The sequence below is a fragment of the Erithacus rubecula genome (assembly GCF_903797595.1).
Source record: "Erithacus rubecula genome assembly, chromosome: 6".
NCBI lineage: Eukaryota > Metazoa > Chordata > Aves > Passeriformes > Muscicapidae > Erithacus > Erithacus rubecula.
The window spans coordinates 9417655-9438039 of NC_136688.1; the positions used below are offsets into that span (position 1 = coordinate 9417655).

The window sequence follows — 20385 nt, forward strand, 5'->3', positions numbered from 1 at the left end:
CCTCAATTTACATCTTTTACACAGAATTTTCAGGGTTTCTTTTCCCCCCTTTTAAGCACAACCTCTACTTTAAAGCATTTGGCTCAGCATCCTTGGCTCAGGGACTGCCAGTCAGACACCAGATCTCACCGTAAGTCCCCACAACTCCCATCCCCAGCTCTACTGGGGTCCATCAGAGCTGCTGCAAAGAGCCCTGTTCCCACCAGCTCCCAGACCAGATGTTGGACTGAAGCAAACAGCAGCTCCCCCGATGTTTGAGCAATGAAATAATACAGGAGAGGTCTGCTAAGATGGGCACTTGGCAAATATCACATGCTTTCACATCCAGGAAGATTTCCATTTATCAGCCCCAGACGAGTGACTAAGGAGCATTTCAGTTCCTGGAACAACCCAAATGGAAGCCACGGCACTAATCTCTCCATCACCCTGGTACCCTAACCAGCCTGCTGCTTTCCCTACTTCCCGAGCATCCCTCCCCTACTTCCCGCTCTCCTGGCACCGTACCTGTCTTGGGGTCCTCCCAGAGGGCGGAGATCTTGGCGACGTAGGGCATGGATTTCTTGCGGGGCCCCGATTTGAGGAGCACGGTGTCCCGCACGCGGATGATCTCCCCGTCCCTCTCCACAGCCTGGTAGCTCTTGCGCACGGCCGGCTCCGGCTCGTTCTGCACACACAGCAGCCAAAACAGCCCCGGTGAGCAGGCAAAGCAGACTTCATGGCTCTCCTCCACACTGCTGGCAGCGAGCAGCAGCTCACCAGGGGGACAGCACATCTCACAAAATCCCTAATTGCTGAAATTAATACTCTTACTTCAAATTAAAACTCGCTTGCTCCTTCCACTCTGCACGCAAAACCACAATCTTCAGGAAAATCAGGGAATGGCAGGGAGGTCGTGGCACAAAACCTTCCTTAGCAGGACTGCCAAGGATTCCTTTGTACCCTCTGACAGTACAAAATAATCACTTTTGGGACTATGTACGAGGGGGTTTTAGTCTGCATTTGCTCTGAGTTTCGTTTCAGAATGCCTGAGCAGGATGGTTTAACCTCCTGCCAGATTTCCCAGGCAGGACTGGAAGCATCTTAAGGAGATTAACGCCTCACTGCTCCTTTGGGGTGTGACAGCCTGAGGGATGGATGCACAAGGCCAGTCTCTAGCCTTGACAGGCTTCATTCTGGCACAGTCCTTGACACCTGGACACAGTCCTAATGGCTGAAGTTCCAAAACCAGCCCTGGCTGCTGCTCTCAGCAGCCCGAGGTTGTGCCACCACACCAAGCAGCAGCACAGATCCTGCCTGGACCACAGCCCTCCTTCCTCCTGATATCTACTGCACAGCAATGCCTTGTCCCACCTTCCCAGACACCACGTGGGGCCCATTTCAAGCTCTTATTCTTTAATAAGATGAAGGATATTGCCTTCTCTTGCAATTGAAGTGGACTTGACTGGAGATAATTGAATTCTCTGGCAGGAAATCTCCCCTCTTACAGGAACCACTCTCTGCCCCTGAACGCAACAAATGGGAAAGTACAGATAGGAAATCCCTGGAGGAGCAACTGGCTGTGCCACCACACCAATTTACAAGAAAGGGGATTTTGGGTGCTAGAAAAAAATCCCAATTGAGAGCCAGTATACTGTCTCAGTCCTCTGTGCTCTGAGAGATCCTTGTGGGGCTACAGACACCCTAAGTGAGAGCCACCTTATGAGAGCTGCCTCTAGACCTGCCCCTCATAACTGAGGCTACAACAACCCTCAGCTTCTCAGACAGGTTTGCCCTACCCAGGAGAAAGCAGCTGGAGCACGATCCCTGCAGGATGGACTCCCACGTGCCTCAGGTGCCACCCCTGCACATGCCGGAGCTGGGAGGATCCGCCACCTTTCAGCTGAGGCCAGCACAGGAGCAGCAGGTTCTCCTCCCCTCCCAAACCACACCGTGCAAGGTAACACCAGGGCACACAGGCAGCAGAGCCAGCAGTGCCTCTGCTCCCATGGGAATTTCACCGAAACGGCACCCAGTGACCATCTCCAGCTGGAATTGAGCCCCGCAGCTCCCAAGCCAAACCAAGAGGTGCAGAGGCAGCTGTGCCCCAGCCCCAGCAGCAGACACCTACCACGACGTAGACAGCCTTCTCGCAGGCCGTGCCCACGGGGATCCAGCCGTTGGTGGCTCGGCGCCGGCTGATCCGCTGCTGCTTGGGGTGGGAATGGCCCCCGGCCGCTTTGCTGTTGGAGGCGTGCAGGCAGCCCGGAGTGTTCCGCAGCCCCGACTTGGAGCCGCTGGGAGGCTTGGAGCTCTGAGGACATTCCCGGGCCATGGTCTGAGGGTCAGAGTTGGGGGTCTGCAGGTGAGGAACGGGCTCTGCAGCCGGCGGCACGCTGGGCACGGGACATCCTGAGAGCGGGTGGGCAGGCGACGCGGGGTGTCCTGCCACCGGGATTGTGAGGTTCAGCTGGTCCAGAGACTTGCAGCCTTCTGAGGGAAGGGAAGAAATGAGTCACGGATCTCATCTGGAACATAAAGCAACCGCAGAGCCGGGACTGTCCCACATCGCGGCCGCTTTTGCCCGAAATCCCCTTTATTGCATTATAGCTGTAAAGACTCTCCAGTCTGTAATTTCATTTTGCACTGTCACTGGATTGTAAAGGCAAAGCCATTTCCGAGCCTGCGTGTTCCAGTGCTCCGCCGATGACACTGCACCACAACAAACCCATCTGAATCCCAAGTAATGCCAGCCAGGAATACACACAAGGCTGGCCAGTGTCCAAAGCAGTTCCAGCCTGTCAATATGTATAAAAGAAATAAAAGGCTTATCGAAACAATGGGAAGGATTAAATCACACTGCCAAACGCAGCCAGCTTCTTTCAAAAAGCCAAATTCTACTAATCAGGGAAAATTGAGAAGATTCTCCAAATTAAGTCAGGAAAGATGAAACAAGGTGGAACACAACCACAAGATGCTGCACCCTCAGCAAAACTGTGTCCCTGCAGCAGACACAGGAACCTCAGCAGGTTGGAATTTGGCTGACGCTGCCTCTCAGAGCATCCCAGAAATTCCTTGCTCTGCTCAGGAGTCACAAACAAGCCTCAGCCCAGGTCAATGGAAGAACCAGTTGTAATTACGTCCTATCAGCAGGAAAAGAGTTCCTGGACCAATATATGATGCAGCCCTGTTCCCTAAACCTGAGACTGTGCTTTTTGGGATGACCAAAGGACAGCTCCACTCAGGCTCCAGGAGATGCCTCACACCAGGGAAAATTCCATCCAGAGCCACTCAGCTCCAGCCAAAGAACTGCTTGGGACCCCTTGCAGAGATGGGAAGTTGTTCATTCCTGCCTCCCACCTTATCCTCCCTAAGGGCTGCAGCCAAGCCACTGTGGAGCTGAGAGTGCAAGGGATGCCACAGATCATCATCATCGATCAATAGATCAACTAATTAATTTAACCTGGATCAACCCCGAGTATCAAATGCCACAGGAACCCCCAGGAGTGCCTAGACATCAGGATGCAAGCACTGGAAGGCACAGGACACATGGAGCAAGGAATCACCTCCCAGGTATTTTACTTACAAAAGCAACTTTTAAACTTGAGCTAGAGCAGGATGAAACTTCACAAAAATTGCTATGAACATCAGAGCCCTGCTGCAGAGCTGGTCTTGGTGGCACCCCTGGGACTCCTTCCTTGGTCACACACACTGCCAGCCTCTCTGATGCCACTGGCACTAAAGGAGCTCTCACAGCTTGTCCAGCTCCTTTTCACCACTCTGCTACCACAACACCCAGCCACCACCCAAGATCACAGCCCAGTCCCTGGATTTGTACCACACAGGCACAGATATTTCCCTATAAACACCTGGAAGACACCAAATCAGACAGATGTAACATGCATTCAGCATGTCAGGCTGGATCCCTCTCTGATGGGAGCCTGCTGCTTGCAGACAAAGTTCTCCTTCTGTTCACTAAAATGTCCCACCCTAGGGAAGGAAGATACTTCAGAGGTGCATAATTATATTAAAATCAATCCCTAAGCCTAAGGCCCCGTCAATATTCTCTGAGACCTCCTTATATGCTTCAATCCACAAACCAAAATCTCAATGATTCCAGTGTTATAGGTTTTTAAATCCAAGTTGCTCCCAGGAAGGAAATCACAGCAAGGGAGATCTCAGTAGCGGGGTGACACACTAACAGATAGATATCCACTCCTGGAACTGCTGCTGCCCTTGCCAGCACCAGGAGGAATCACTGAATCCACAGGGAAGGCTGAGCTCTGGAAAATACTCCGTCTGCACTGCCTGCATCCTTCTGGCTGCACAAAATCAGAGGCACCAGCGCGCAAAAGCCGAGGAACAAAGTAGACTGGTATGACCTCAGGGCACTACACAGAAACTGTCAGGCAAGAACACACTGCTGAGCTGGTTGTCTTGTGAGCATTCCACTTTCAAGAGCTCTGAAGGCACAGCGAGCCCTGTCTGGCTGCTGCCGTAGGAAGCAGCACCATGACAGCGAGGATATTTCGGGAAAACAGAAATTACACTTCAACCAAACGCTCCTGAGTTACAGCAGCTTCCTACAACGGAAGATGACAAAGCCTTGCTTGAACCAAAACTCCATCCACCTACCTGAAAATCTGTTCTCAGTGGTTAAGTCATGCCAGCTCCTGGCTGGAACACGTGGTTAGTGGAAAGATCCCATGCTGGCACTCCCAGCAGCTGGAGAGCAGCCTCCTCTACGGACCGACTGTTTGCAGCACCGTCCAGCCTGATGGCTTTACACACAGTACTGGTGTCTGATAACCCCCACACAGCACTCCACTTTTAAATATTTAAAAAGGTATTTTTCAGTGGTAGAAGCAAAGCTCCAAGATAAAGCAGGAAGTCTGAAAAGCAGGCGGGGACAGAGGAGAGCCAGGCAAGTAATGACGTCTCTATACCCCCTCACCCCTCCTCATTCCAGTGATTCATTGTCAGGCACGGAGAGCAAAGATGGGACCAAGAATTCCCAAACTAACAGCACACCTGGCACTCAGACCACCACAGTGAAACTCCCTGAGCAGCCCTGCCAGCTCTCATCGATCCATGGAATCCAAAAAGTCTGCAGCCTCCACAAGAGTCTAACAGCAGAGGCAATTCCTGCTTCTCCACAGGCTCTGTGAGGATGCCTCAGCCCCCAGAGCCAGGTTTGGGATAGAGGAGCAACTCCTCCCGGTGTGCTCCCGACCGGCGCTCGGAGCGGCACAGCGGGATGGCGTGCAGGAACTGAACCCTGCTCGTTTTACACAGATCAAAGCTCAGCCTCAGCTCCAGCGTGACAAGCCGTGAGTCAACTTCTCACTGCCCAAATCCTTTCACCGATTCCCTGCTTTCCACACCAATGAGACCTTTCAGTGGGAAAAACCCTCCGGGCTAAAAACGGGGGAAGGGGAGGTGGAAGGCGGATCCCTTCCAAGCCGCAGCTCGGCTGTGGAGCTGAGAACCGCTCGCAGAGGGAACCAGCCTCCAGGCAAGCAGGCACCGCGCCGAGCCACCCTCTTCTCCCAGGAACGCCGGCCGGGATTTGCGTGGACGTTGGCCCTTACCTGCTGCAAAAGGCATTTTGTAGGGGTAGCTGCTCCGTCCGGCGTGCACGCCGCCGATCCTGCCCTCGGGCACGTGCACCACCCCGCAGACGCTGTAGCTGCTCACGGCCGCTCCCTCCCCGCAGCAGTACGGAGAGCTGCACCAGTGCAGGGGCTGGAGATGAGCACCTGATGGCAAGGAACCGGAAGATACCAGGAGCCCCTCGCAGGTGGCAGCCTGCGACAGCTCGTCCTTGGGATAAACGGAGCAGGGGGAATAGCCACTGTATCCACTTTGGCCATAATAAACATAAAACCCGTTCAACGGAGTCAAATCTGAGGATTCATAAAGACATCCACAATTCGCGTGATTCCCGGGCACAGGCAAGGGAGGGAACTGCTGCACAGGAAAGGAAGGCTGATGAAATTCCTGTTTGGGGGTTGGGGATTTCTCTCCGGGTCTTCCATACTCCGGCTTCATGGAAGCTTGACCTCCCATGAGCAAAGGCAGTCTGTGGTAGAAGCCCTCCGTTCTGGCATAGGAGCCAGATAGCGACTCATAGGGGACGGGCTCTGTCGTCCCATAGAGCCTGGAAGAGTCCCGCTGCTCCCCTTTCCCAAACGTGCCAAGGGTCTGGCCTTTCCAGCTGTGCTGCCCATCAATTTTTAAGCTAGCCACTTCCTTCTTGGATTTGACACAGTTCTTCCGTCCAGCTTTGGCCCATTTGAGTGTAGATTTCGAACAGTGGTTCTCAGACTTGCCCTCTCCGTCCGATTTACTCCTCTGTTTCAGGGGCTGGTCCTTCTCGTGGGTCAGCTTCAGGAAGGCCACGGCGTTCAGGCTGGCCAGTCTCTTTGGGGTGGGATGGTAGGAGATGGCACCATCCTCCCTCTTTGCCCCATCATCAAAGACCTCATCCAGCGAATGCTCGCAGCTATTGCATTTCTGACTGGGCTCCTGCCGGTTCTTTCCTTTGCCCGTTTTCACAGCCGGTTTTTCCAGGGCAGGCCAGCTGTCACCGGCTTTGCACTGCAGGCCCTTGAGGCTGCAGTCCCCAGCAGCCTTCCCGGAGTCCCTGCGGAAGCGCCGGCCGGCTAACAAGCCATCGTCCCGTTCGAACAGCAGGTTGTTCACCGCCTCCGCGTTCAGCGAGGCCAGCCGGCGCTTCCTGGGCTCCGAGGGAGCGGGATCAAAGTCCTGCTCCGGCCCAGGATAACTTACTGTGCACTTCTCCCCGGATGACTCACTCTTGCCCGCTCCCACAGGCTGAACTTGTTCCGAGAACAAAGCAGATCCCAAACCCTCAACCCAGCTGGGAAGGTGCTTTTTTGTACAGCTCGGGGTCTGTTTGGACAGAGAGCCAGCCACATCCTCCAGCCTGGTGAGGAGCACCTTGCAGGTCTTTTTGCTCACCGAGGGGAGCAGCCGCCTCCGCAGCGGGTACGTCTTTCGCACTTCACGCAAACTCTTGCTTTTGTTATTCCCTACAAACCCGCTGGGACAGTCGGGAGCCTCCGAGGCACCTCCGTCCCGCTGCTCTGCGTTGGCCCTGTCCATCCTCCTGCTGCCTGGTGGCGACGAGGCCTGGCCAGCAGAACCAGCTGGATGTTTCAGAAGGAAAAGTTGTTTTTTCCGGGCATGCGTCATAGGATCAATGTCCAATCCTGGGAACGAACGGGAGAAAACATCTATTAATATCCTGAGAGGGTCCCATCTCCTCACAAAGCACCGACTGCCAATTAGGAAATATTTGGAGAAGCTTGTTTCTATACAGCACAGTCTATTTGGGTGATGGCCAGTTAAGCCAATTAAGAGACAGGATGCAATTAGATGTGGTTTAATATTAAGCCATGGAATACAACAGTAATTAAAAGCAAGGTGGTGATGGCAAATGCCACAGCAGCTGGGAGCCCGAACTGAGAGCTGTTCACCCAGCTCCCTCTTCCATTGATGCTGTTCCTAACACCTTACAAATTCCCATCAAATTTCCAAAGTCTGAAGGCTGGTCCAGGGCACAGAGCAGAAATAACCCCGGGTTGGTGACTGCCTGCATGTTGATACAGGCAGGTTGCTCCAGTATCATTTTCTGAGACAATTAGGCAAAAGAAAAACAAAAAGTCCACCTACTCAGGTGAAAAGAAAACTTGGGCTATTAAGCAGAGGCCTGCCAACATTAATAAATTAAATACATGCAAATCCCTGTGCAGGTTGGAACCTGGCTGCCCACTGCTCTTGTCATTCCCTGTAGTTGTGTTTTACAAAAGTTGTGGGCATTGTACACCAAATCAAGATGGGAAAAGAGGCCCTAAAGATACATTCATCTTTAGGAAAAAGAAGCCTGGGCTTCCTGACTTATCCAGCACCCAATTTTTAATTAAGGAATTCTGCAGTCTGTGGGAGCACATGTCAGCATAAGCTGGGTCCAAGGCTGAGACAGGATATAGCTGGGTGATACTAACCTACAGATATTAAAAATGTCAGTGTAAATGAGTGCTGGTGGAATAGATTTAATGAAATCTGTTTCTGAGCATCAGAAACAGTAGCAAAGGACAATTACTTTCATTCAAGAGTATTTACAAAATAGTCCAATTCCATTTATTGGCAGCAAAGAGCTCATCTTTTTATCAGCATCCACATAGGACAGGTTTGCTCTTCCCTGCAATCAGGATTCGGGCTGTAACTCCCCTCAATTGACACTGGTCTGCCACTTTTGAGGCTTTTAATTAAAGCTCCTACTGCTTTGGCAGTGATTAGAACAAAGCTCCTGAATTACAAGAACTGTTCATTTGATATGGTTTAATCAAGCTGATAATTAGATTATCTATTTGAAATAAGCCCGATGTGTTTTAATTGCCTTACTTATATATGCATTAACTAAGGAAAATTCAGGAATTGAAACCCACTGGGGTTTGCACGGTGCTTTTCTACATGTCATGCTCTTGGCAATGAGTTTTGGGGTGACTGAGACCCTCCACCCCATTAAACAGGGTATATCCATCCCATGGCAGGTGCCTCAGGAGGAGAGCTTGGTGAGGAAAGAAGCATTTATACATGTCCACATTTTTCTTATTGGAAAATCATGCTCTGCAAATTAGGATGACCAAGTCAGACAGAATTTCCTCCAGAATTGGATTCTTCTTACACTAGAGGCTAAACTGACCACATGCAATCTCTGGAGTTTGGAAGGGGACTACAATTTAAAAAATGGATCAGGCAGAGCAGGATTTGGCAGAGGCAGAACAGGTATCCTGCAGAACATGCCCTGGGGAGGATAATTCTTCCCAGGCTATATGGACCTGTGGTTTCCTTGCAACTTTCATCCTATTTTCTACTGTCCCCACTGAGACACTGAGCCTCTGTCAGAGGTGAAAATCCCAAAATAAAAAGCCATAGTTTGCCTTACCCAGTATCTGGCATCTTGCTCTTCTCAGGTTTCCACAGGCAGGAGCCTGACCTGGCCTGGCACCACACATCCTGGGGGGGGGTTTGTGCTCAAATGAGTTGGAATAACTGCTAAAAACTGGGTGCTGTAGGTGTGACTGCTCATGCCATAGATGCTGTACAGTTAGGAAAAAGCTGGGAAGGACTGAGGGAAGGAGGTGTAAGAGAACCAGAATTGTTCAGCCTGGAGAAGCTTTGAGGTGACATAATTGTCCATTCCATTAGCTGAAGGGGCCTACAGGAAAGTTGGAGAGCGGCTCTGAACAAGGCATTGGAGTGACAGGACAAGGGGGAATGGCTCCACCCTGACAGAGGGCTGGGTTAGGTGGCATATTAGGAATAAATTCCCTGTGAGAGTGGTGAGACCCTGGCACAGGTTGCAGGGGGTCCAAGGCCAGGTTGGATGGGGCTTGGAACAGCCTTGGATAGTGAAAGGGGGTGGAACTGTTACAGCTTTCAGATCCCTTCCAATCCAAATAATTCCAGGATTCTATGATTCATTGCCAGCACCTATGGAAACAAAATCTATCCTTAGCATGCTGGACTAGTCTGAGGTTTTTCCACACCTCTGCAATCACCCACACTGCATGGAATGCTTTGTGAGGAGGCTGCACCTGCTCCCAGCTCACCTAGGATCCAGCAATCCCTCCTCTTCCTTCAGCACAACACAGAGACAGAGCTTTTGAACACAGCTCAAAACTCAGCCCTCCGACAGGCAAATGCATCATTCCTCAAAATCAGAGTCCTGCCGAGCTTCCTTCCAGCAAGTATTGTGCTCCTGCCAGCTGGGAAAGGAGAGTGGCAGAGCTCTTCATCCTCTCCCCACCTTTGTATTGCTTCACAAAGCACAGAAAAGCTGCCTGTGCCCACAAGTCTCCAAGAAAGTGTGAGACAATGTGAAGAACTGGAAGTGAAGATACTTAAATCAGAACCACCCGTTTATTGCTCATGGTTGAAGAACTGGACTAATGGTGAGAAGACATTGAGGTGCTGCAAATTAAAGCTCTGAGCAGCCCAGTCTATCCAGCTGCATCCAGAGCCCACCAAGCATTTTAAAGCTAGTTGGAATTGCTGCATCCTTATCATATAATTACAGAATGGTTTGGATTGGAAGGGACCTTAAAGCTTAGCCCATTTCAACTCCCTGCCTTGGGCTTCTTCTACTGGCCCAGGTTACTCCTTCCACTGGCCCAAGTTGCTCCAACCTTGAACATTTCCAGGGATGGGGCAGCCATAGCTGCTCCGGGAAAAGCTCCTCTGGCAACTCCTTCCTCAAACCAGACTAGCTCTGAAAAACCATCTTGCCAGCTGCTGAACCCAAACCAGATCAGAGTAAAGAAAAATTAAACCCACTTCTAGTTTTGTGCTGGAATAAAACCATTACCCAAACAGCAAACTCAGGAGAGAGTTGATGCCTCATTAGCAGGAAAAGAAGCAAGTGTGATAACAGCTGCATGTTCTGTAATCATGCAGCTGCAGCATCTGTCTCTCCCTCTCCAGCACTTGATTGCAAGTGAAATTAGAAGAAACTAGTCTGGGACTACCCCTTCAAGCCCCATTTCCTCTCCAGAGCTTCACTACGGAGACGCACGCGTTCCAAGAGACGATGCCAAAAGCACAGAAATTAAAGCTTTTAAAGCTCCTAATCCATTTGGCACTTCAATAACACACAAAGAGTTATGACAACACCAATCCTCCTCTCCATGCACAGCACTGCTCCCATGACTCTCAGCCCCATCTACTTGAATCCTGTCTATCCATTTCCATTGGAACAGCTTATGCTGTGACAACAGCCCTACAACTGTGAGTATCTGGAGGATTGGCTCCTTTCTCCCTGCTGCTTTTCCAGGCAAGTAATTCCCAATGCTCCAAGGAATGTGCTGCATGAAAGAAGCCTTGCAGGAGCTTTGGGAAATCAGGATAAATTGTAGCAGCATCAGGTATCCCAAGCTGAGTTCCTTGAATACCATGCACGTCCTGTGAGTGGAAACATCACCTCCCTCATAAACATTTAGAAAATCCGTAGCTGTTGGAAGCTGCAATTTGTCTTCCCAGGGTCCAGTCCTGATTTTTCTCCTGAGACCCATCGAAAGCTCCATCATCCACATGCTCTGGAGGAAACTGTTTATACAGAGCTCATTAGGCTGCAGCAAGGACTGGTGTCTCTCACTCATCAGCAGAGCTCTGACCATTGTACCAGAGCAGGGTTAAATGGGATACTGGGAGGAAATTTTTCCCTGTGACAGTGCTTAGGCACTGGCACAGGTTGCCCAGAGAAGCTGTGGCTGCCCCTGGATCCCTGCCAGTGTCCAAGGTCAGGCTGGATGAGGCTTGGAGCAACCTGAAATAGTGGAAGGTGTCCCTGGCCACGGCAGGGGGATGGATCTTTAAGATCCCTTCCAAGTCAAGCCATTTTGTGATTCTATGATTCACTGCCAGCAGCTCCTGAAAGCCATGTGGACACGCAGCCTCCACAGCTTCTAAAAGGCTTATAAAAAGCGATGTGGGGCAGCTCTGGCACAGCCAAGAGGATCTCTGGGAGCTGTCCTGGACTGGGCTCTGCTTCACTCCCTGCTCCAACGCCCGTAATTATCCCCCCATTGCGAAAGCCTGTGTGTGCTCCAGCCACCCGGCTGGGAGTTTCACAGCCCGTGTGTGGCCGTGATAAATCACAGACAACTGCAGTGAGAGCCTGAGGCTTCACACCCCGAGCGCCCAGTGTGTCCAAAGGCAGCGGCACAGGGAGTGAACCCGGCTGGGCACAGGCTTGACCCGGAGCTGGAGCTGGGAACAGCCGCGAGGAGCTCCCTTCCCGGCTCGCTCCTTGGGAAGGTCTGGCTCAGCCTCGGTTATCTGCTTTCAGATCTTGCCTAGTGGCAGTGCTCTGTCTGGGGAAGCCAAAATTACATTTCTCTGGCTGTTCTCACACTCCCCGCAGCCTCAACAAGCAGCATTCTCAGGAAAAAGGGAAAAAAGGGGAAAAAGAAGAGGGGGGTAAAAAGAAAGGGAAAATAAATGGGCGGAAGGGGGGGGGTGAAAAGAAATGGGAGGTGAAAAAGTGGGGGCAAAGGGGAAAAGAAATAGGGTAGGAAAAGAGGGAAGGAGATAAGCGGACAAGCAATAAAACACCAGTGGAAGTGAACAATGTACAAGCATGGGGGGAGAGTCGCAGGATATTTCCTCAAAATCAACAACAGGGCAGGTTGTTTGGATATTTAATGCGACACCGGGAAAAGCACGCTCCTTCTCGGAAAGGCACCGGCTTTCCTTTCCCCTTTACCGATGGTAGGAAGCTGCAACACTGTGTCAGGTTGCCAGTCACAGGTTGCCACTGAGCAAAATAGGCAGGAAACAATGAAGCGAAAAACAAATGTGGGGACTGATAAGTGACCTCAGCGATCCCAACATCAGGCACCAAACCGCGATCAAGTCTGGAGTCCCAAAGCTCTGGGGTCTGATACATATTTGCATTAAAGCAAACCCCAAGTTTCTGAAAGCAAAGTCTTCACTGAGTACCCGTGATCAACACTGACAAAACCACTTCCTACAGCCTCGAAGAGCTGCAGATTTCCAACCCAAGAGCTGTCACAAGCCTTTTGCTTGTGACCCCAACAGAAAGCAGTGTTGTTCCATGTGTCTGTGGGAAGCTCTGGGGCCTCTTCTGCTCTTCACAGCCTTCCCAATCCCACCAAAATTGGCTCGAGTGGGTTCAGGGCTCAAAAAGCAACAGCACAGGCACAGTTTCATACTCTCTGCAGAAGAGATGCAAAAGCTGTGCTTACCCACAGGCAAAGCTATCCTTGCCTCCCCAAAACTCCAAAGCCAGGGAAAGCTGGAGTCAGAGACCAGGATTTGCTTCTGTGCCCTTTGTTTGCTCAGAGATGGATAACATGACTACCTTCCTACTCTCAAGAGGGGATGTATTTTCTTTGCCTTTCAACAAGTTAGCAAGGGATGCACCAGGAGGAGAAGGAAACTTGGAATTAATGGATTCTAGAGTGTGATAAAGCACATGGCAATTCCCAAACAGCATCCATCACTCGGGCTTCCCATAGGAGCCTCCCAGCTACAGCAGCAACCCATGGAGAACCACGGATAAGCAGCCTTAAGCAGGCTGCTGCAAGGAAAGCCCAGGTAGGGCAAAGGAATTCCCTGGCATCTGCAGGTAAGAACAAGGATGTGGGGGTGGAAATGAGGCAGAGCTTGTCTCCAGGCTGACAAGTTGATGGAAAGAGATGCTTTGACACTTGGCTTTTGCTGCATCACTCCCCAGTGAACTAGTTACTAAGGTTTCCTTTTAATGAAGGCATTCAGCGTCCAGTGATGAGGCAAGAGAAACAAGGGAAAGGATGGGAGGTGCACACTTGGAAAAATGGGAAGGCTGAAGCTTACACAGATATTGCAATCCTGAAACATCCCAGGGAACAGCAGCAGCAAAAAGGAAAGGGAGTTTTAAGAAGAGCAGGTAGTGCCAGGATAAGGGGGAATGACTTCCCACTGCCAGAGTACAAGGTTAGACAGGATATTGGGAGGAAATTCTTCCCTGTGAGGGCGGGGAGGCCCTGGCACAGGCTGCCCAGAGCAGCTGTGGCTGCCCCATCCCTGGCAGTGTCCAAGGTCAGGCTGGACAGGGCTTGAAGCAAGCTGGGGTAGTGGAAGGTGCCTGCAGCAGGGTGTGGAATGAGATGATCCTTAAGATTCCTCCCAACCCAAATCATTCTGGGATTCTCTGACTCTATAAAATACCAGATCTATTAAATATCACTCATTTACACAAAATTGCCTGTTACAACTTTAAATAGGTTCTATACAAAGCTGCCATGTGACAGCTACGCCAACAACACCCTAAAACATGCCTATAAGTAGTTTGAAAAACCAAGTCAAAAATATACCGGGACAGCTTTCACAGCCGTGTTTATAGAAAGAGCACAAGCTTTGCCAATCAAGGTTTAAAAAAAAAATAACCCACACAAGCCCTGCTCATCTGATTTTTCATATATGCAAAATGCAAACTCGATTCCTTCGCAGCAGAAGGCTGAGTCTGGTAAAATATCAATCATATGTCACTTTGCTCAGATAGCTCTGGCACCCTTCCTGTTCCACGGACAAAATGGAATAACAAATTATTCCCAAGGCTTTCTTTTGAAGAACAAAGTGCAAGATTTTTCCATAGTAAATATTAAAGCTCTTCTATATATTATAATCACACCCTTCCATTACTGCTTTAGGAGTTTTCTTCAAGCTGCTGAGCTTAAATAATTCAAGCTGCGCCGTGATTCCGTGTTCCACACGTGAGGCTGCAAACTGTGCTGCCTGTGGGAATTTCAAGGGCAGGTGCATCCCTGCCAGCTCCTCTCCATGTCACCGAGCTGTCACTGCCATCCTATCTCTGGATCCGGATTTCCCTTCTCCTCCCTCTGGTACATCTCTCCCACAAAGGTCTCCATTCACTCTCTCCTGACTGGGAACAGCCAGCACAGCACCCTCAGCATCCAAAGACAACACATTCCTACTCCACCAGTTCAAAACTGGCTTTAGGGGAGATAAAAGAAATGCAAGAAATTCAGAGAAGGGCAAGGCATTCCTTCAACGTGACATTTAGCTAAATGTTTGATTTAAACTTTTTTTTTTTTCCCCTTTTAAATAATCTTCATCTTATTTCCTCACCTCACTGTCCCTCAAAACTGCCTATGCCCCACCTCCGTGTCCAAATCCTTGGCACTATGGCTCCAGGTATGGACTCCAGGAATTATCATCTCTGAGAAGTGCAAAAGACAGCCTGAACTTGAAAATTTAACAGACATGCATATTTATAATCTCGACTTAAATTTGCAGGAGCTTTAAAACTAAGCAGGCAAAACAAAGCTCTGTTAAATAACAAGTTTATGTAGTATTTTCTAGAATTCTTGTGTTCTGACTCATCTCCAGTTGAAATACACTGACCAGAACTACCTCTTCAGACTAAAACTGCCACCTAAATTATTTTCAGTTCTAGAATAAATACTTCAGACAGTATCATCTTGCACTTGGAAATACCTTTTGCTTCTATATGGTTTAAAAAGTAGTAGCACACCACTTCACCCTCAGCTGAGTTGTGAGTTGTCCATAGAGCAAAACAGCTCTCTGGGGTTTCCTTCATCAAAGGTTTTGATTCCTCTTTCTATTCAAAGTTTAACAGACATTTCAAAAGAAAACAGACTTTCTACTTCTTTATTCTCACTTTCTGATCATCACTTTAAACACCAGCATTAACCTCACATGTTCCCAGCTGAGGACAAAGGTGACAGAGGATGAGTTGTGCTGAGCATTTTTCCATTTGAGAGTTTCAGTCTCAATCCAAAACTCAAGTCAAAGAAAGATTTTACGGAACTCTTGCATTCCCACTGCAATTCCTGGAACCAAACCCTCTCCTTCCCTGATATCTTGTAAAGCACAGTGCTGCACTGATTCCTGAGCAGAGCTTAAATCTGAAGCCAGCTGGATTTCAACTAGAATCAGAGAAACTAAATTTTCCCTGTAAGGTTGGTGGAAGGTGTTCCTGCCCATGGCAGGGAGTGGAAATGGATGAGCTTTAAGGTCCCTTCCCACCCAAAACATTCTGGCATTCCATGAATCATAGAATGGTTTGGGAACTTCTGGAATAAAAGTCCAGATGTAGCTTGAAAATACACAATTCTTTTTCCTTCAAAAAATACAAAACCAATCACCAGCATAAATAGAGGTGTATATTCACACATCTTCTGCTGACATGATTTTAGCTGAGGCAGAACTGTCAAGCCTACCTAAACCTGCTTTAAACCCTTCCTCCCTCTTATGAGTGCCAGAGACAGTATTTACAAATCAGTAACCACAAGGTAAGTGAAGTTCCACTTAAAATTTCTCAACTCAACTGGTTTCATGTATTAGGTCAGTCCAAGGAAATGCAGAGCTACTGAACACTGAAGCCTCCAAGGAGAGCAAGTTCCTTAATTCCTAGGGTGTTAGCAGAGGAATCATTTAAATGTGGATCAAATTGGATCATTTAAACCCAGGAAGCAGTGGCTCAGTGTTGCCAAAGGTCCTGGGCTAAGCCAGAGGAGCGTTTCTAGGAACCAGCAGCTGGCACAGATCAGAAATCTGGTGAGAGAAAAACTCAAGCAGGAGCTTGATGTTGTAACATGTTAAAACCCTAGGAACCACAAGCCAAACACAGGCAATTCAGCCACTTTGGACAAGGAGGAGCCCAGTTTGCTGGAACGCTGCTTCCATGAGAGCCCGTTTAACTCCCATTAGGAGCTGCCCCAGCTCTTTCATCCCTTACCCACATCGTTAGAGGTGCATTTAAACACACACCTTTGCTTGTGCCCCGGGTTTGATCAGTCAAGGCAGCAAACACCACCTTTAAATAGACTGGACAGGGTTTGCAGCCCGTGCTGGGAGTGATCTGGTTTATATGCACTCATTAAAGTGCATTTATCGACCCACACGGGTGTGACGCCGCTCGGCTGTTCGGAAAGGCAGCAATTAAACACACTCAGCTCTCCAGGCCAGGGCTAGCATCAGACCTTTTCAATAAGCTGGGCCATGCAGACTCCATCACACCAAAATATCACTTGGATTTCACTGCACCTTGCACAGCCAGGAGGAAAATAGACTTAAGAGCATCGGGAACGGTTAAGAACAATGACTAAGACACACCCTTGGTCCCAAGAGTTGAATTCTGGGGAGATGCTGAACACTTCAGTTCTCCCACCAGGGCAGGTCACCATGGAGTCAGTGGGAACTCCAGAGGATAAACCATCAGCTCTCTGGCAAAGGAGCCTAATCACAATTTCCTCTGGGGAGCCACAAAGCTTTTAAACAGTGCAGCCTAGTTTTATGGAAATGCCACAGGTGTCTCCGACTAATTTTCAGAAAGGTCCCTTGAAATCAGGCTGCGGCTTCAAAACATCCAGGTGTGCTGAGCAGCAGGGAGAAGAGCCCTACAAGTACTGTTCTGTCAAATGATGCTCTGATACTTCAAAACCACCCCCCACGTGCTTCCTCCAGCCTCAAGGAGGATATTGATTATCAGGAAGAAAACAGCAAAACTTTTGAGGAACTCCTAGCGCTGACAAGTGAAGAAACAAAAAAATAATCAGAATTATCCCCTTCCTTATCAGCTATAGTATTTGAGCACATTGACTGCACATTGATGTGTTCAATGTGTGGATCAGAGGGAAGGGGAAGGGAAAAGTGCCCTCACCCAGCACAGGCACAGGAGCACAAGACTAATGGGGTACAAAGAGACAACGTGTGAAGCCAGAGCAAGGGAAATGCGACTGGAGAGGCGATCCCAGAGGGATTCCTGAGCTGCACGAGCTGCCAGCTGAAGCAGAGCCAGAGTGGCAGCGGGAGACGCTCGCAGCTACCGGTCGCTCGAATGTCGGCAGAGCTGGTAGGAAGTTTCCAGGAGCTGCTGGAAGATCCAAGCAAGCTGCAGCAAGCTCTGCTTTCCCAGGCTGTGCCCAGAGTGGAAGGGTAAACAGATGATAAGGAGGAATGTGCTGCAAAGCCCCCCCTGAGCAGCCAGAATCCCCCTGCTATCCCACAGCTCGGCCCAAGGACAATTCCCAGTGCCCGTGTCTAGCACACACCTCCCATCAGCCAGTTTTGCTGCTGGCTGTCCAAATCTTGGGAGATTTGATCCAAAGAGGATCTGATGCTGGACAACAGCTGCAAAGGGCTCAGAGCTGAGGAGTTTTTGCCTCAGACTGCAGTTACAGTGCACAAGGAGAGATGTATCCATGCAGGATATCCCCAGACACCAGAATTTCAGCTCCAGCTATTTGTCACAGTAAAACATTTTAAGGCAGCAGCATTCTTCAAACTAAAATGACAGATAATATCCCATTTTTGAGCTCCAAAGCTAGCTCCTCACTCCTCATTTCAATAACTAAGATAAACATTTTATTTAACAGCTGTATTAACATGTAGAAACACACTTTGCTTCAGAAAGCCAGGCAGGCTTACAGCTTTATGCAGCATTTAAACTTTCAGCTCAAGATGAATTCCTGGAAATGGGGTGGGGGAACCCTCATTTCTTCTGAACAGAAACCAAGCAGAAAGTCTGTGTTTGAGTCTCCAGCTCTGCTGCTTCCCACCCAGCTTACAACTTTGCCACACACGTGGGAGCAACAGCAGAGCTGAGTGACACTTCCTAGAGGATGCCACAATTTATGTCAGGTCCCTGCTGTGATTGACACGGGGTCTGCAAAAGGAACAGATCCCAAATTACCTCTGGTGCCTCCTGCTCAGTGTCACCTCACAGCTTTCCTTCTGTGCCTCTGCTTGAGCTGGGAAGTTCTCACACCTCTGGTGGAGGATGAGCCCTTGGGGAGCCACAGCACCTGCAGCTCATCTGAGGAATCAGGAGCAAATATCCAGATATTCAGCGACTTTCCTGCTCCCCAGGCAAGGCCTGTCACAGTTATTCCCCTTTAAACACAAGTACACCAGTGTGCAGCATTAAGGAGTTTTATCCTGGAATGATTTGGGTTGCCAGGGACCTCAGTGACCATCCCATTCCAACCCCCATCTGCAGGGACACGTTCCACTAGCCTAGGCTGCTCACAGACTCATGCAACCTGTCTCTTTTAACTTGACCAGGACACTGGTGTTAAATTTATCTAAACACTTTCCATTTATATTTTCATGGGGGTCTAAATACACATATGAAGATTCCTTTGGGTTCATTCACAGCTTGCTTTGTTCAGCTGAGGGCTGGATAGGTTTTATATGGCTGCATGAGCTCTCCAGCCTGAGAGAAAGAAAATTAGCACCTCACTACCCAAACCCATGATTTCAAGCATTGCAAGTGGCTCCCCAGGACAGTGGTGGAGTCACCATTCCTACAGATGTTTAAGGAATGACTGGATATGGCACTCCATGCTCTGGTCTGGTAGACAAGGCAGTGATCAGCCACAGATAGAACTCGATGATCTTTTCCAACCTAAATGATTCTGTGATCTGCATAAGAAAGTGCAGAGCTCTACGGGCTGGACTGAGGCCTCAGAAGCACCTGAAGCCACTTTCCTTTTTTATTTTTAAATTCACTATGTTTGTTCTACACATAACACAGGCTACTCCAGGATCAACCATCTGACTCTCAAGGCCTCCAGACACTGCCCTATATAGGGTTATTACAGTGAACTGGGCTTTAATTATATTTAAATAGTGAGAAGTCAAAGCACTGCTGCTGCACTAGCCTCCCTGCCCCTCCATGATCCATTTCTCCCCACTGCCTCCCATGGTTTCCTTGGAAACATATGCAAGCTTAAATTGGATTGACATTCACTTAGTGGACAGATGGAGTTTGGAACAGCCCAGCGCCTGAAATTCAAGGCCGAGCCTTGGGATATGTCACATTATCAATACAAAAAACAGCCCCTGAGCTTTGTGGGAAGGGTAAGGATCACCTAATTATTCAGTAACGAGCTCTGAGGTGGCATCTCAGGAAGGTCAGCGCTCACCCATTGTTCCTGATGAAAGCAGCGGGCCGAGCACGCGACCAGTTTTGTTGGGAGGGAAGGATTTAATTTTTGTTAAGCGCTGAGAAAACAGGGGAGTTCTTAAGCTCATTAGTGGTTTCAAGCAGGAGAACTGCTGCAGATCACACGTGGGCTGAGCACAGACAGCAATGCTCCATCCACATTGTCATTAAGCCACCTGCATCCAAAACTTCAATCCTAGGCTGGAGTTATTCCTGGTAACTGATCCTGACACACAGACACTGAGAGGGACAGGGTCTGTATCATTCCTTTACAGCACCAGAGGTGTCAGAACTGCACTTTTAGCAAACCTGGCAATTTATTCTCAAGTGGGAATTATTCCCTGGGTCCTCTTCCACTATATGAGAAGAAACAGAACTGCAAAGAAATGAAAATAGCTTTTTTTTTTTTGAAGGTTGGCTGAAACTACTTCTCAACCACACTGTCTATCCTAACAGGATTGGAAAGGATTCACTTTTTTCCAACTAAAACACAAGGAGGACAGTAGAAATCCCAAATAATCACATCCCTAGAGATCCCTGAGGAAATCCAGCATCTAGGAAGAACAAGATGACAGAGCTCTTGGGAAGGAAAAGGGGGGCAGCCAGCAGGCATTGCATATTCACCCTCAGCAGGTGCTCTGCCCACCACATGCTTGGTTATTGCAGGGGCCATCTCCAGGTAATCACCACCTCCAGGAATTACGGACATGCCACAGAGTCAGGGTTAACAAGTAATTTTTAAGGAATAAATACCCAAAATGCCTGCTTCGCTTCTGTTGCTTGTGCCATTTGCTGAAATGTAAGGAATTCTTGGGTTGGGATTTTCCTGTCCAACTCAGGATTTCTATACCTGTTCTGACACCTGGCATTTAGCCAGGATTCTGAGA

General features: G+C 49.3%; 1 protein-coding gene across 2 annotated transcripts in view; it reads right to left on the reverse strand.

The window, feature by feature from the left end:
* Positions 1 to 20385, reverse strand: part of BAHD1 (bromo adjacent homology domain containing 1) — a 34536-nt gene that overhangs the window by 7631 nt on the left and 6520 nt on the right. Inside the window, exons 2-4 of one of the 2 annotated variants that reach the window (XM_079309109.1) lie at positions 5568 to 7211; positions 2108 to 2469; positions 505 to 664 (exon numbers count right to left, since the gene is read on the reverse strand). In XM_079309109.1, coding sequence (XP_079165235.1) covers positions 505 to 664; positions 2108 to 2469; positions 5568 to 7194 — 2149 coding nt within the window. In that variant the 5' untranslated portion in view covers positions 7195 to 7211. The remainder of the gene's footprint in view (positions 1 to 504; positions 665 to 2107; positions 2470 to 5567; positions 7212 to 20385) is intronic. The other variant, XM_079309110.1, reaches the window with a different exon arrangement.